Below are 12,312 nucleotides of genomic sequence, written 5' to 3' on the forward strand. Positions count from 1 at the left end.
AACGAGATTGTACTGTACACATAATTTCTTATTTCTGTTTCTGTATTCTAACTCATTACATTAGTGGGAAATTGAGTTAGAAGGGTTTTGATGATGACGATAAGAAACATAATGAATGGGCCATTAACACAGTTGAGAAAATGAACAGTCAGGTACTGTACTCCTACTCCACTGTCTGTGTCATAACCACTACATCAGTCATGATAATTTTTCTCCACCTAACCACTGTCTGATAAGCAAACACGGTTCAAGTGTGCTTGTGCGTGTGTGTATGTGTGCGTGTATAGTATGTAAGGGTGTGTCAAGTGACAAGCGTTTGTTGTTGCTGCTGCTGCTGCCATGGGATGTCCGGGTCACAGTTGATGAACAGCTTAACAGGGTCGGTGAGTGAGTCTGACGGGCCCGCAGAAAACGTATCTAGGTCGTCCAGTGGTGTGGCCTCCCCGGTGCCGCATAGCAGCGTGAACAGGTCCGTGTCCTGGGCCACCTGCTGCTGCTGCTGCTGCTGCGGCTGCGGCTTCGCCTTACTGGGGACGCCACCAGCATCGACATGGGTGACCTCTAGTTGTTGGGACTTGCGTTCCTCACCAAAGATGCTGGAGAGGACCCAGCCGCAGGTGTCCTGGGGGGCGTTGCCGTCCAGAATGTCCCGCAGGGACCTGATATAGGCTGAGGCCAGCCTCAGGGTGGCGATCTTGGTCATGTCGGTGGCCGCCCAGCGTTGGCACACCCACCAGGGCAGCATGCCACGCAGGCTCTCGAAGGCGTTGTTGATCTGCCGCATACGATATCTCTCGCGGGAGTTAGCAGTCTTCCTGCGGTACCTGGACAACGGCGGTGTACGCGGCTTATGATCCAAGGCATCCTGCAGGCTCCAGTCAGGGTCACGCAAGTAACGCGACTTAAATGACCTGGGCCTCAGCTGGTACTTGACAGCACACACCCTTGGCCGCCTACAGCCCACGCCCACCCGACCCTGACCTTGATGCTTTCTGTCCTGGTGATCCTTGTCCTGGTGTTTGCTGTCGCAAAGATGGCTTTGGTTATGCTTGCCGTCGTAGTGGTCGCTTTCGTGGTGTGTGTTGCCGTGGTGGTTGCTGTCGTAATGGTCGCTTTTCCTGTCACCATAAGTCGATCCGCAGGTGTCACTTCGGTTGTTGTTACTGTCCACTGCATCACCAGCCAGCAAGGTGGTCGTACCTCCGTCTAGGCACTCCATCCGTGGCCTCTTTGACGGAATCATTGTTACGTCGCTACACCTTCACCAGTCTCTAATTAACGATATATCAGTACTGGTACCACATTGTCTTTAAATTTTTTCTGGTGTCTCACTTGTCTTTAAACTCAACTGGTATCTCATTATATTTAGACGCAATTGCTATCAGCACCTTCAAAATAAACAGCACTTTAGTCCATGGAGACATCTATTCTTTTTCTGCAATTTCTTTCCTCCATAAGGAATCTGCGTCCCTTAGAAGGTCATGCTGGAGAAAATACATGCATCACTTCCAAGTGGCTAACCCATTCCTTGCACCGCATTAATCTGATAAGGCACGAAGTTTAATAGCCACGTGGCTAAGAGTTCAGAAGTAAGTGCTGGATTCACCATGTAAATATCAGATGTGCATAGAGTCGACAGACAAATATAAAATAAGATTAACCACGTGAGGTTTATGAGTCTAAAATTCAATATTAAATCGGTACTGTATGACTAAGAATGTAGAATTAAATGCTAGATACGCTCAAAGTTCTGAGGTATATACTGTAACAAACAAATGCACCAAAAGTTCAAAATTTATCCAAGAGCGGACGGGGTGAAAACAGAGTCCAAGTGTGGTGTGATCGGATGGAGGAGAAAAGCGTACATCCTCACTCAACCAGCTCTTCCACCAAACTGACCGCCTACACACCAGGCCCAGCCTCCCGCCTCACAGCTCTACCCTTCCCTCTCTCCAGTGTGCCACTTCACCTCTTCCCTGATGAGCTGTTTCTCCCTGTACTTAAATCTTCTACTTATGCCCTCTGCTTGATCATTTCCCAGCTGTTGTGGGGTCCTTTAATGTCTCTTAAATTTTTTAATCTTATGTTGCTATTGTTGCACAGGTTGTAATGTTGCACAGGGTCGTAATCTCGTGGACTGACGCCGGAAATTCAATATCTCTTCCTTGCCAGTTTGATTCTATATATGGCACAGTAATCGAGGTAGTTTCTTAACCTCTGGACCTCGGGAGAACTCTCAGTGGCGAGTAGCATCATATAGCATGACCCTACCCGCTTACAGCAATCATTCTCTTTTCTTATGGGTTACTTCTCTCTCAGTTTTGCAAGCACTGTCCATTTTACTAAAATACAAGTAATTGCAAAAGATCATTCAAGTGCATTATTAAAGTTGAATTCATAATGAGGTGCTTGTAGGCCTCCCATGCCCGATGCTACATCGTGAAAGGGTCGAATCTCAATGGGTATCTGCTCTTCCTCTGCAGCGATCCACTTTATCGAACAGCACACAACACTCCTATACACGCTCATATAGTCATGTAATCGCCTCTGTGTACTGGAAGCGAATCATAAATGTAGTGTCGGAGGCACAAGTTCCGATTCGTCTACTTCACACTTCAGACATATCCGTCACTCTCCTATATGACATTAATGAAAAGTATCATTTATGGACAGAAAAACACACCAGGCCTCTCTCGGCTCAGAAATATTGGCCAGCCGAGGAAACCTAGATACCAGATTGAAATATTAAGCAAATTTTCATCCTTGACTACAGAACGCACTTTTTCTTAACACTTTCCCCCCTTCTCTGTACACTTATCACGACCTGCAGGTGCCATTCGTGAGCCAGATGTGACTCATGATAAGCATGTGTGTGTCAAAGGTTGTTCTGGGTAAAGAGTAAAGTATATGGCCACATGTGTCAAGGTTAATTATCATATGAGAAAGTAGGTTAGGATGATGATGACGGTGACGATGATGATGACGGTGACGATGATGATGGCGATGACAATGATGATGAAAATGATAAAAGTAACAATGACAATGATGATAATGATGATGATAGTGATGAAGATGATGATGACGATGATGATAAAAATGATAAAAGTAACAATGACAATGATGATAATGATGATGATGGTAGTGATGAAGATGATGATGACGATGACAATGATGATGAAAATGATAAAAGTAACAATAACAATGATAAATTTCAATACCGAATTAAAAAAATGCATAAGTACAGGATTTTCCCTTTCCCCAAAGCAGTTTCAGAGCGGATGCAGCCATGTTGCTTGCGGTGCGAATATGACGCATCAATCGCATGAATAAAATGAACTCTCATTTCAGTTTACGACCCGCCCAGCATATACGAAAAACAGAGACAAAAAAGGGTATTTGCTCACACTTGACTAACCATGCAGCTAATTTTCTTATCGCGGCACGAGACTGTTCAAACTTGATCAATTTTTATTATTTAACACTCAGTACTGTTATGTTTTCTACCGATTTATTCCTGCAAGCTAAAAGTTATGCTACTTAAGTTAGGGGTGACTGATGTGTAGCACAGGGTATTTAGTAAACTACTAATCATGCAGTTAATTTCTCAGAGCCTGAGGAAACTATACAAGTTAGGCTGTTTTTACTTTTTGCCACCACCATACGATTTTATGCAGTTAAAAGACATTTCGAACTGGAAGTGTCAGGTCTAACTTTCATCATCCCTTCCTTACTACCGGCAGAAGTCTTTCCTGGACTCAGTGAACCTGTCTGGCGATTACAAACCAGGAAATACGTCATCGGCCTGAAGAGGTAACCACTATGATATATTTCTGTAGTTTATTTATGTGGGAAATATTTCCCCCCAGAGCAGTTGCGCTCTCTACTTTTATCATAGTTATCCCTGGTTAAAGGCAGAGGAAAACTTGAGACCGTTGTTAATTGTTCAAACGGTTTTTATAACCCAGAAATTACGTTCTCTTTAATAATTCTTGTTATTGATAAATTAAATGCTACTGCGTTTAACCCTTGTGGACATCTATACATTGTAAATACATGTAATTATATGGAATTTTCCACTGACCTAAACTGCGTCTGCGCGTTAGATGACGTGGCGAGTAGGGAAAGATTCTCGTGTTAAGCAGATGTGGAATTAAGATATTTACACAGTTTAAGGGAATATTTGGTCTAACTTTAGTTTAAGTAAAACTAAGATTAATTTGTTAGATTCGCCCTGTACATATTATGATGTAATCTAACTGTATTTAGTACTGTAATTAAATAACAGTTGGCAACCCACAATTCGATGAAGAGTTGGGAACTTGGGGCTTGCCGCGTTCACTCCCAAGGCGCCGGAGGCGGAGGTCCACCACTTGTTTCGTAACATCATTGTTCGTCACTTGGGGTCCCATCAATTGTACACCGACGGCTCCAAGTCGAGTGAATGTGTGGGTGCAAGTGTGTGGTCGACTGAATGTGCCCTCAGGTATCGGTTGCCGACTCATACATCTGTGTTTACTTCAGAACTTTTTGCTATTGACAAAGCCATAGACTATGCTCTCAATTCTAGACATGACTCATTTGTTATATTTTCAGATTCAAAATCAGCCCTTCAGGCAATTGCATCTTGCACTACGGACTCTCATGAGATCCAGGGCCGCATCGTTAATAAGTTGCATTCATGCAACAAGTCATTCACGCTGATCTGGGTGCCTGGTCATTGTCGTATCTACGGCAATGAGCAGGCTGACTTACTTGCAAAGTCGGCTGTAGAGCTCGAGGAGACTTGGGACGTTCCTCGTGATCTACGGTCGAGTCTATCTCTCGGAAAATCAATAAATCTTCTGTGGCAAGGTCAGTGGACCAGACTAAATATTCCAACTTGTAAGCCGTACCTGGGCGACTGGGACACTGCCAACCGTCCCAGTCACCTAGAAGAAAAAGTGTTGGCACGGTTACGGCTTAATGCCACCATTGTAACCCACATAAAACCATATATGGAAAGACGCTTCCCACCGCACTGTGACATCTGTAATGCGGTGTTATCTATTAGTCATATCATCCTGCGCTGTCGGCGATTTATTCGTGAACGCGCTTCACTTATAAATTACTGATGGCTTTCTTGAGAGAGACCGGACTGATCAGAGTGATGTGACTTTTTTACTGCGTGGTTATGGTTTTTATGAAGAGTAAATATGTATATATTGTAATATTAATTAGGGTTGACAGTTGACATATTTTAAATAGTTCCTTCTCCCACTGATCTATTTCTAATATAGATGTCCCCTACATTAAGCCACGTTCCTCGCCTGACAGTCACCAGATGATGAGTGCAAGTGTGCAATATAGGAAGGTATTGGGCACTTGCAGTCGATGGTGGTCTGCTGGGCGAGGTTCTTCACTTTTTGTACAAATTATGTAAATACATTATATTATCTTGCTTAAGTTATTCTAATTAGGGACGACAGCTGACGTATATGGAAATGTTCCTGACTCGTCTGGTTCCCTTTCATATATTGATGTCCCCTATATTAGGTTGTGCCTCGACTGACAGTCACCAGGTGATGTAGCACCAGTCGAGCAGGGCAGTACTCCCGAGGTGGATGGAAAGCTGATGACAGGGAGTGCTGGAGCTCCCGTTTCATCAGCCCTCAGGACTAGTTCCTGACCATCCACCTTTGCTGAACTTTTTCAGTGTCTCAGTTACACAGAGAGTAGGCCAGCATGCTCTCCAGTACAAATTTCTCTAACTATCTTCACCAAACTACATGCACAGTACACACTACACTTCCTATTCAAAATTTACCCAAAATGGCGTCGTTTTACCAAGCCTCGGAGTCCCCAGGGGGGGGGACCATAAATGCCCCCACCATCTGCCCCTCTCCCGGTGACGACTCAAGATGCCTGGAACCACTGTCTGACTCTCTTCTTCTTCATTTCTGCAACATTCGCGGCCTTTCCTCTAACTTTCGCTCTGTTGAGCACCACCTCTCCTCCTCTAAACCTCACCTTCTTTTTCTAACGGAGACTCAGCTGTCTGAGGCAACTGACAGCAAACCCTTTTCTGTATCCTCCTACTTTCTCTATACTCATTTCAAAGCCAAAGGTGGCTGTTGTGTATATATACGCAACAACTTATCTTGCTCTCGTGTTCCTGAACTTGATTCTTCTGAATTCTCCACACTCTGGCTTCGGCTTTCCTGTCATTCTCTGACTAAATATATCTGTGCTGTTTACTTATCCCCTAATTCTACTGACTATCAAAAATTCTTCGACTATCTTACTTCTACGATGGAACACATTCTATCCATTTCTCCTTTCTCTGAAATCTCCATTCTTGGAGATTTCAATGTTCACCACCACCTTTGGCTCTCCTCTCCTTTCACGGATCCACCTGGTGAACAAGCCTACATCTTTTCTATCCTTAATGACCTAGAGCAGCTTGTACAGCACCCTACCCGTATCCCTGACCGCCTTGGAGAGAGCTCCAACATACTTGACCTCTTCCTCACAACTAATCCTTCTGCTTACTCTGTTAATCTTTTCTCTCCGTTGGGCTCCTCCGATCACAACCTTATTACCTTAACCTGTCCTATCACTCCGGTACGGCCTGTGGACCCTCCAGAGAAACGTCGTCTGTGGCCTTTTTGAGCCGCAGACTGGGAGGCCCTCAGGCAGTACTTCTTTGATTTTCCCTGGAATGATTATTGCTTCCATGGCCGTGAGCCATCTGAGTGTGCCTTGCGCATTACGGAGGTTATTCTCTCGGGCATGGAAGCATACATTCCTTTCTCATATCCTTTGACTAATGCAAGAAAGCCTTGGTTTAATCACGCTTGTTCTAATGCTGTCCGCAACAAGGAGAGGGCCTACAAAAGGTACCGGAGCCAACCCACCCCTGAATCACATCATCTTTACGTTTCTGCCCGGAATCGTGCTAAGTCTGTTCTTCGCTCTACTAAAAATAATTTCATCCATACTAAATGCTCTCAACTCTCCAACTCGAATTCTTCCCGCTCCTTCTGGCATCTTGCCAAAAATCTTTCTAACAACTTTACCTCATCATCCTTCCCTCCTCTTTTCTACTCTGATGGTTCTGTAGCTATTTCTTCTACTGATAAAGCAGATCTCTTCGCACAGACTTTCTCCTCCAATTCTACCTTAGACGATTCCGGTGCTGTTCCTCCATCACTTCCCCCCTCTGACTTCCTCATGGCTGACATTAAAATTTCTTCAGTTGATGTATTTTCTGCCATCACTGGGCTCAGTGCTAACAAGGCATATGGGCCTGATGGGGTCCCTCCTGTTGTTCTCAAGAACTGTGCTTCTGTGCTTACACCCTGCCTAGGCAAACTCTTTCGTCTTTGTCTGTCAACTTGTACCTTTCCTTCTTGCTGGAAGTTTGCTCTCATTCAGCCAGTCCCAAAGAAGGGTGACCACTCCCAACCCTCTAACTATCGTCCAATTGCTTTAACGTCCTGTATTTCAAAAGTTTTCGAGTCAATTCTTAATAGAAAAATTTTAAGGCATCTTTCCTATCACAACCTTCTTTCCGATCGTCAGTATGGGTTCCGTCAGGGACGCTCCACTGGCGATCTTCTCACCTACCTTTCAGACTCCTGGTCATCCTCCTTTCGGGACTTTGGCGAAAGCTTTGCCATTGCACTTGACATCTCAAAGGCTTTCGATCGAGTCTGGCATAAATCTTTAATTTCCAAACTGCCCTCCTACGGTTTCTATCCTTCTATCTGTGCCTTCATCGCTAGCTTCCTTTCTGGTCGTTCTATAGCCGCTGTTATAGACGGCCATCGTTCTTCTCCTAGATCTATCAACAGTGGTGTTCCTCAGGGCTCTGTCCTATCACCAGCTCTCTTCCTTTTATTCATCAATGATCTTCTAAGCTGTACATCTAACCCTATCCACTCATATGCTGATGACTCCACCCTTCACCTTTCCATTCGGTTCCCGCAACGCCCATCTCAACAGTTACTTCAACAAACAAGGGATGAGGCTATGGCACACCTAATGTCTGACTTGGCTCATATCTCTGACTGGGGTAAAAATAATATGGTTGTTTTTAATGCATCTAAGACTCAGTTCTTACACCTTTCAACCCGACAAAATCTTCCACAGGTATACCCACTAATGTTTAATAATATTCAGCTTAATCCTACATCATCCTTGAACATGCTTGGGGTTTCATTTACTCGGGACTTATCTTGGAAAGATCATATTACATCTCTTGTAAAATCTGCTTCCAAGAGATTGGGTGTGCTAAGCCTACTCCGCTCTTTCTTTACCCCTGCGCAATTGTTGACTCTATACAGGGGTTTTATCCGCCCCTGTGTGGAGTACAACTCTCATGTGTGGGGAGGCGCCCCTCATACAGCTCTTCTCAATAGGGTGGAGTCAAAGGCTTTTCGTCTCATTAACTCTCCTCCTCTTACTGACTCCCTTCAACCTCTGTCTCTTCGCCGCACTGTTGCATCTTTATCTCTTTTCTATCGCTACTTTAATGGTCACTGCTCCTCTGAACTGTCTGCTTGCATTCCTCCACCTCTACGACGGGCGCGTAGCACCCGTCTGGCAGCAGACTCTCATCCTTTTTCTGTCCAACTCTCTAATGCAAGAATTAACCGTTACTCCCAGTCTTTCATTTATGGAACAGGTCAACTCTGGAACTGTCTCCCTCTGTCTGTATTTCCTGCTGCCTATGATCTCCAGTCTTTCAAACGCAGTGTGTCCAGGCATCTCAAAATGATCGGATCTTGAATTTGGCTCTATATTGTATTTTGTTTTTCTCTTGGAGGGAACTGTTACTGCGGGCTCATGGCCTTTGGTTCCTTCTTCCTCGCATAAAAAAAAAAAAAAAAGATGTAATGTAGAAAGGCATTACATATCTGTAGTCGATGGTGTTCTGTTAGTCGAGGTATTTTTACCATTAGTGTAGGTCTAGCTATTTGTCTCTGTAAGATTTAGTATAGGTTAGCGATTTGTCTGTTAGGTGATTAGTTTTAGGGTCTTTAGATTAGTTTTCCTTTATAATATAAGGTATAAAAAATAAAAAACCAAGAAAAAATTAAAAAAATAAAAATACAAAAAAAAAATAAATAAATAAGATTAAAATTATTATATATATATGTACGTTTGCATGAAAGTGTGTATGTATGCATGGAAGTGTGTGTGTGTGTGTGTGTGTGTGTGTATGTATGTATATATATATATGTTTGTATATATATGTATATATGTTTAAATGTATATACATATATATATCTATACACGGCCTTAATAACCAGGGGCTTCGGCCCCAATGGTTGATAGGCTGGAAAAAAAAAAAAAAAAAAAAAAAAAAAAAGCGTTCACTCACTCTGCTCCCAGACCTTGTTGAGTTAACACTCTGTTCCTAGTCTTTCTCATGCTAGCACGGTTGTACATACGCACCTTAAGGACGCTTGCTTGCTCAAGCAATGACACTAAGCAGCCTCATCGTCATCGGTTATCGATCACTCCCTCTTCACCAGCTAAGTAACCTTTACGAATTGGCCAATTCAAGGGGGGATTAGCTATAAGATAGAAGAGAAATAGTTATTGTAGGTGAGTTAAGGTTAAGTTACGTTTCACCTAACTTTATGAGACTTGTTTGATTTACTTAAAGACAACTTTATGGAAGAGTAACGACCTACGAGTTGTTTACCAGAAATATCTTACATAGCGGTGCCCGACAGGGATACCGACTTGTATACATTAAATATTTTTCACATTTTGGTGCCTAGAAAGAGGGCGCCGATTTGTTTACCAGAACTATTAAACATTTTTCACAATTTATTTTTTTCTTGCGTCCAACCTCGGCATAGGTTTAGCAGTCCGTTCCCAATGGCCTAGCCTAGCACTACTACAGTACTTACAACACACTACATTTTATTACCAGACGATTTTACTACATGAAGCATAGCCTGTAGTAGTAAAAGGGTTAATCAAAGCTGAGTGCAACCCCTTCATTTCGAGAAGTTTATCCAGTATAAAATCATCAGGAGTTATTAGAATGCCGTATTTGGGCTGAATTATTATTATTTTTTTTTTTTCCGTCCCGGCACGAGTTCATAAGAGTCAGATCACTTTTAATATTCAACACTTTAGAGGAAAAATGGCGTCTTTTAAAAAGTATTCTTGCTACCGTCAGACGATTTTATTCATCTTGGGGATTATCTTCTGACGTGAAGGGGTTCTTTAGGGTTGTATATCAAACCCCCTACCAATTCCAGAAGTCTGTCCGAAGATGAAAAAAACCGTCTGAGATAGGAAAAATGAAATAATGTACAGTCAAAGACAAAAGTCGTGTCGTGAAATTTGATGATAATATCTGCTGAAAGACTATAGTTTTGGAGCGGTCTGCTGTGTGTCGAACGATTGGTTGGTAGCACTGACTTGAGTTGCCATTTGCTCCAGGTGACCAGCCTGTGGACGCCAGCATATAATTTTTTTGTAACATACCGAAACTAAACTACGTAATTGTTAAATCTTTCTGTCTGCTGTTTTTATTTAGTATTGATGAAGAGTTTGTCATCTTTTTTTATGCCAACATTATCGTTATAAGTCAGCTTAATAGGTGTTCGGAAGTCAGTTCTCCATCTTTATTTACACTATATAACTAATAAAGTTGATAATTATGTCCTGGGACATTATTTAAGTGTTGTAAAACAAAATTCACTATACTGCAGTATTCAACACATGAGAACAGTTATTCTGTTATAAATGATTTTTTTTCTTTTAGAGTGGCTGTCAAACTGAATCCCACGGACGAGTTCGAACACATAAACCAGACAACCGAAGTTTACACACAACTGTTCGTGTGCTTCATTCTAGGTGCACTTCGTCTCTTAAGGCGTGAGCACTGCTTGCGGGTGCGGCTTCCATCGTTGTGATTATTTCCTCGTCCTATAGTGTTGTGGTAAAACGAGGACGACCTGAATGATGACGGTTCTCCGTTGTGCCTTCCTTCTGAAATCCTAATCCACCTTTCTATGGTTATGCCTGTACCAAATGTTTGAGCTTTCGTTCAGGATTCATTTCCCGTAAATAAAGGATGATCATGCCACCTCTCATATTCCTGTTAGTTGGATGCATGTTGCTTGACCTCTCCATACCATGGTATAGCAGGTCTGCTAGACGTTTTGTGGTAAGATGTAAGATTAAATGTCAGGTGATCATCGCCTAACCGTTGGCATTTCGTCTCTCATACCGAAGTTTGGAATCAGCAATTCTTGCGAGTCGATGTTAAGGCTTCAGAATTTCATGGGTTCATTCATACCGTCATCCCATCAGCAGCAGATATGAAGCTTGACGAAGTACCACGAACATGTAACTGTGGTAGAGCTTTCATAATGTTTCAGGTGTTTCACTTAATCCTCGGACAAAACCGCGACACGACTTTTGTCTTTGACTGTACCATCCAACTGAAGAGCTTAACATTTTTCTACTGTTGGTTTATTTTTACTACCATCAGATTTTTTTTTTTTTTTTTTTTTTTTAGGAGAGATTTTTCGAACTGGTGTTTAGACAATTTTTTTTCATTACTTAGACACTTTCCTTTACCAAGTAAAATGCCGTGTAGTGGCAAGAATAAAACGAGAGAGAGAGAGAGAGAGAGAGAGAGAGAGAGAGAGAGAGAGAGAGGCTTTCGATGACTCTTGACCCTAAGCATCGTTACAACAATCTCTCTCTCTCCCCCTGTGTGTGTGTGTGTGTGTGTGTGTGTGTGTGCGTGCGTGCGTGCGTGCGTGCTTTGGTGGGTGGGATCGTGCGTACGTACGTGCGTGCGTGTCCTGTTTTCCCCTCCCCCACCTCACCCTCCGCACAGCTGTCCTAAGATTACATTGTTACCCCGTCCAGCGGCTGACTCACACTTTGGAATTTTGTGTTGGCTAATACTGGACAACTTTACTCAGTCAAGGGAAAGTGAAAGGGAAAGCCATATCAGTAAACTCTTCTTCTGGGTGTTATTCTGGCTGAGACAAGACGATTTTATGTATCTCAGCCACTTCAGCCAGGGAACGTATTTTAAAATTTGGACCTAGGTAGCAAGACTTTTTTTTTTTTTTTTTTTCTTACGATGAGCCTCTGTTGGAAAATACCTGTATGGTTAGTGGGACTTGATTCTAACCCTTCCCTCACCCAGTGTCTCTCCTAAGCTTTATAGTCGTGCGGGGAAAGTAATAACAAGGTAAATAAGATGCATTACTGAAGGGTTTAGCAAACTAATCACCGGCTTGCAGGGAACTGTTCGATACTGTACTCGTCTCACTTTAACTTGGTCAA

General features: G+C 42.9%; 1 protein-coding gene across 1 annotated transcript; it reads right to left on the minus strand.

Moving 5' to 3' along the window:
- Nucleotides 1-301: 301 nt before the first annotated feature.
- Nucleotides 302-1,243, minus strand: LOC145393361 (uncharacterized). Its single transcript, XM_080267460.1, has one exon. It carries the CDS (start codon nucleotides 1,241-1,243, stop codon nucleotides 302-304), a length of 942 nt encoding a protein of 313 aa, XP_080123586.1.
- Between the last annotated feature and the right edge of the window lie 11,069 nt (nucleotides 1,244-12,312).

The sequence above is a fragment of the Coenobita brevimanus genome, chromosome 24 (assembly GCF_032717465.1).
Source record: "Coenobita brevimanus isolate Jiangsu-jjx chromosome 24, ASM3271746v2, whole genome shotgun sequence".
Lineage (NCBI taxonomy): Eukaryota > Metazoa > Arthropoda > Malacostraca > Decapoda > Coenobitidae > Coenobita > Coenobita brevimanus.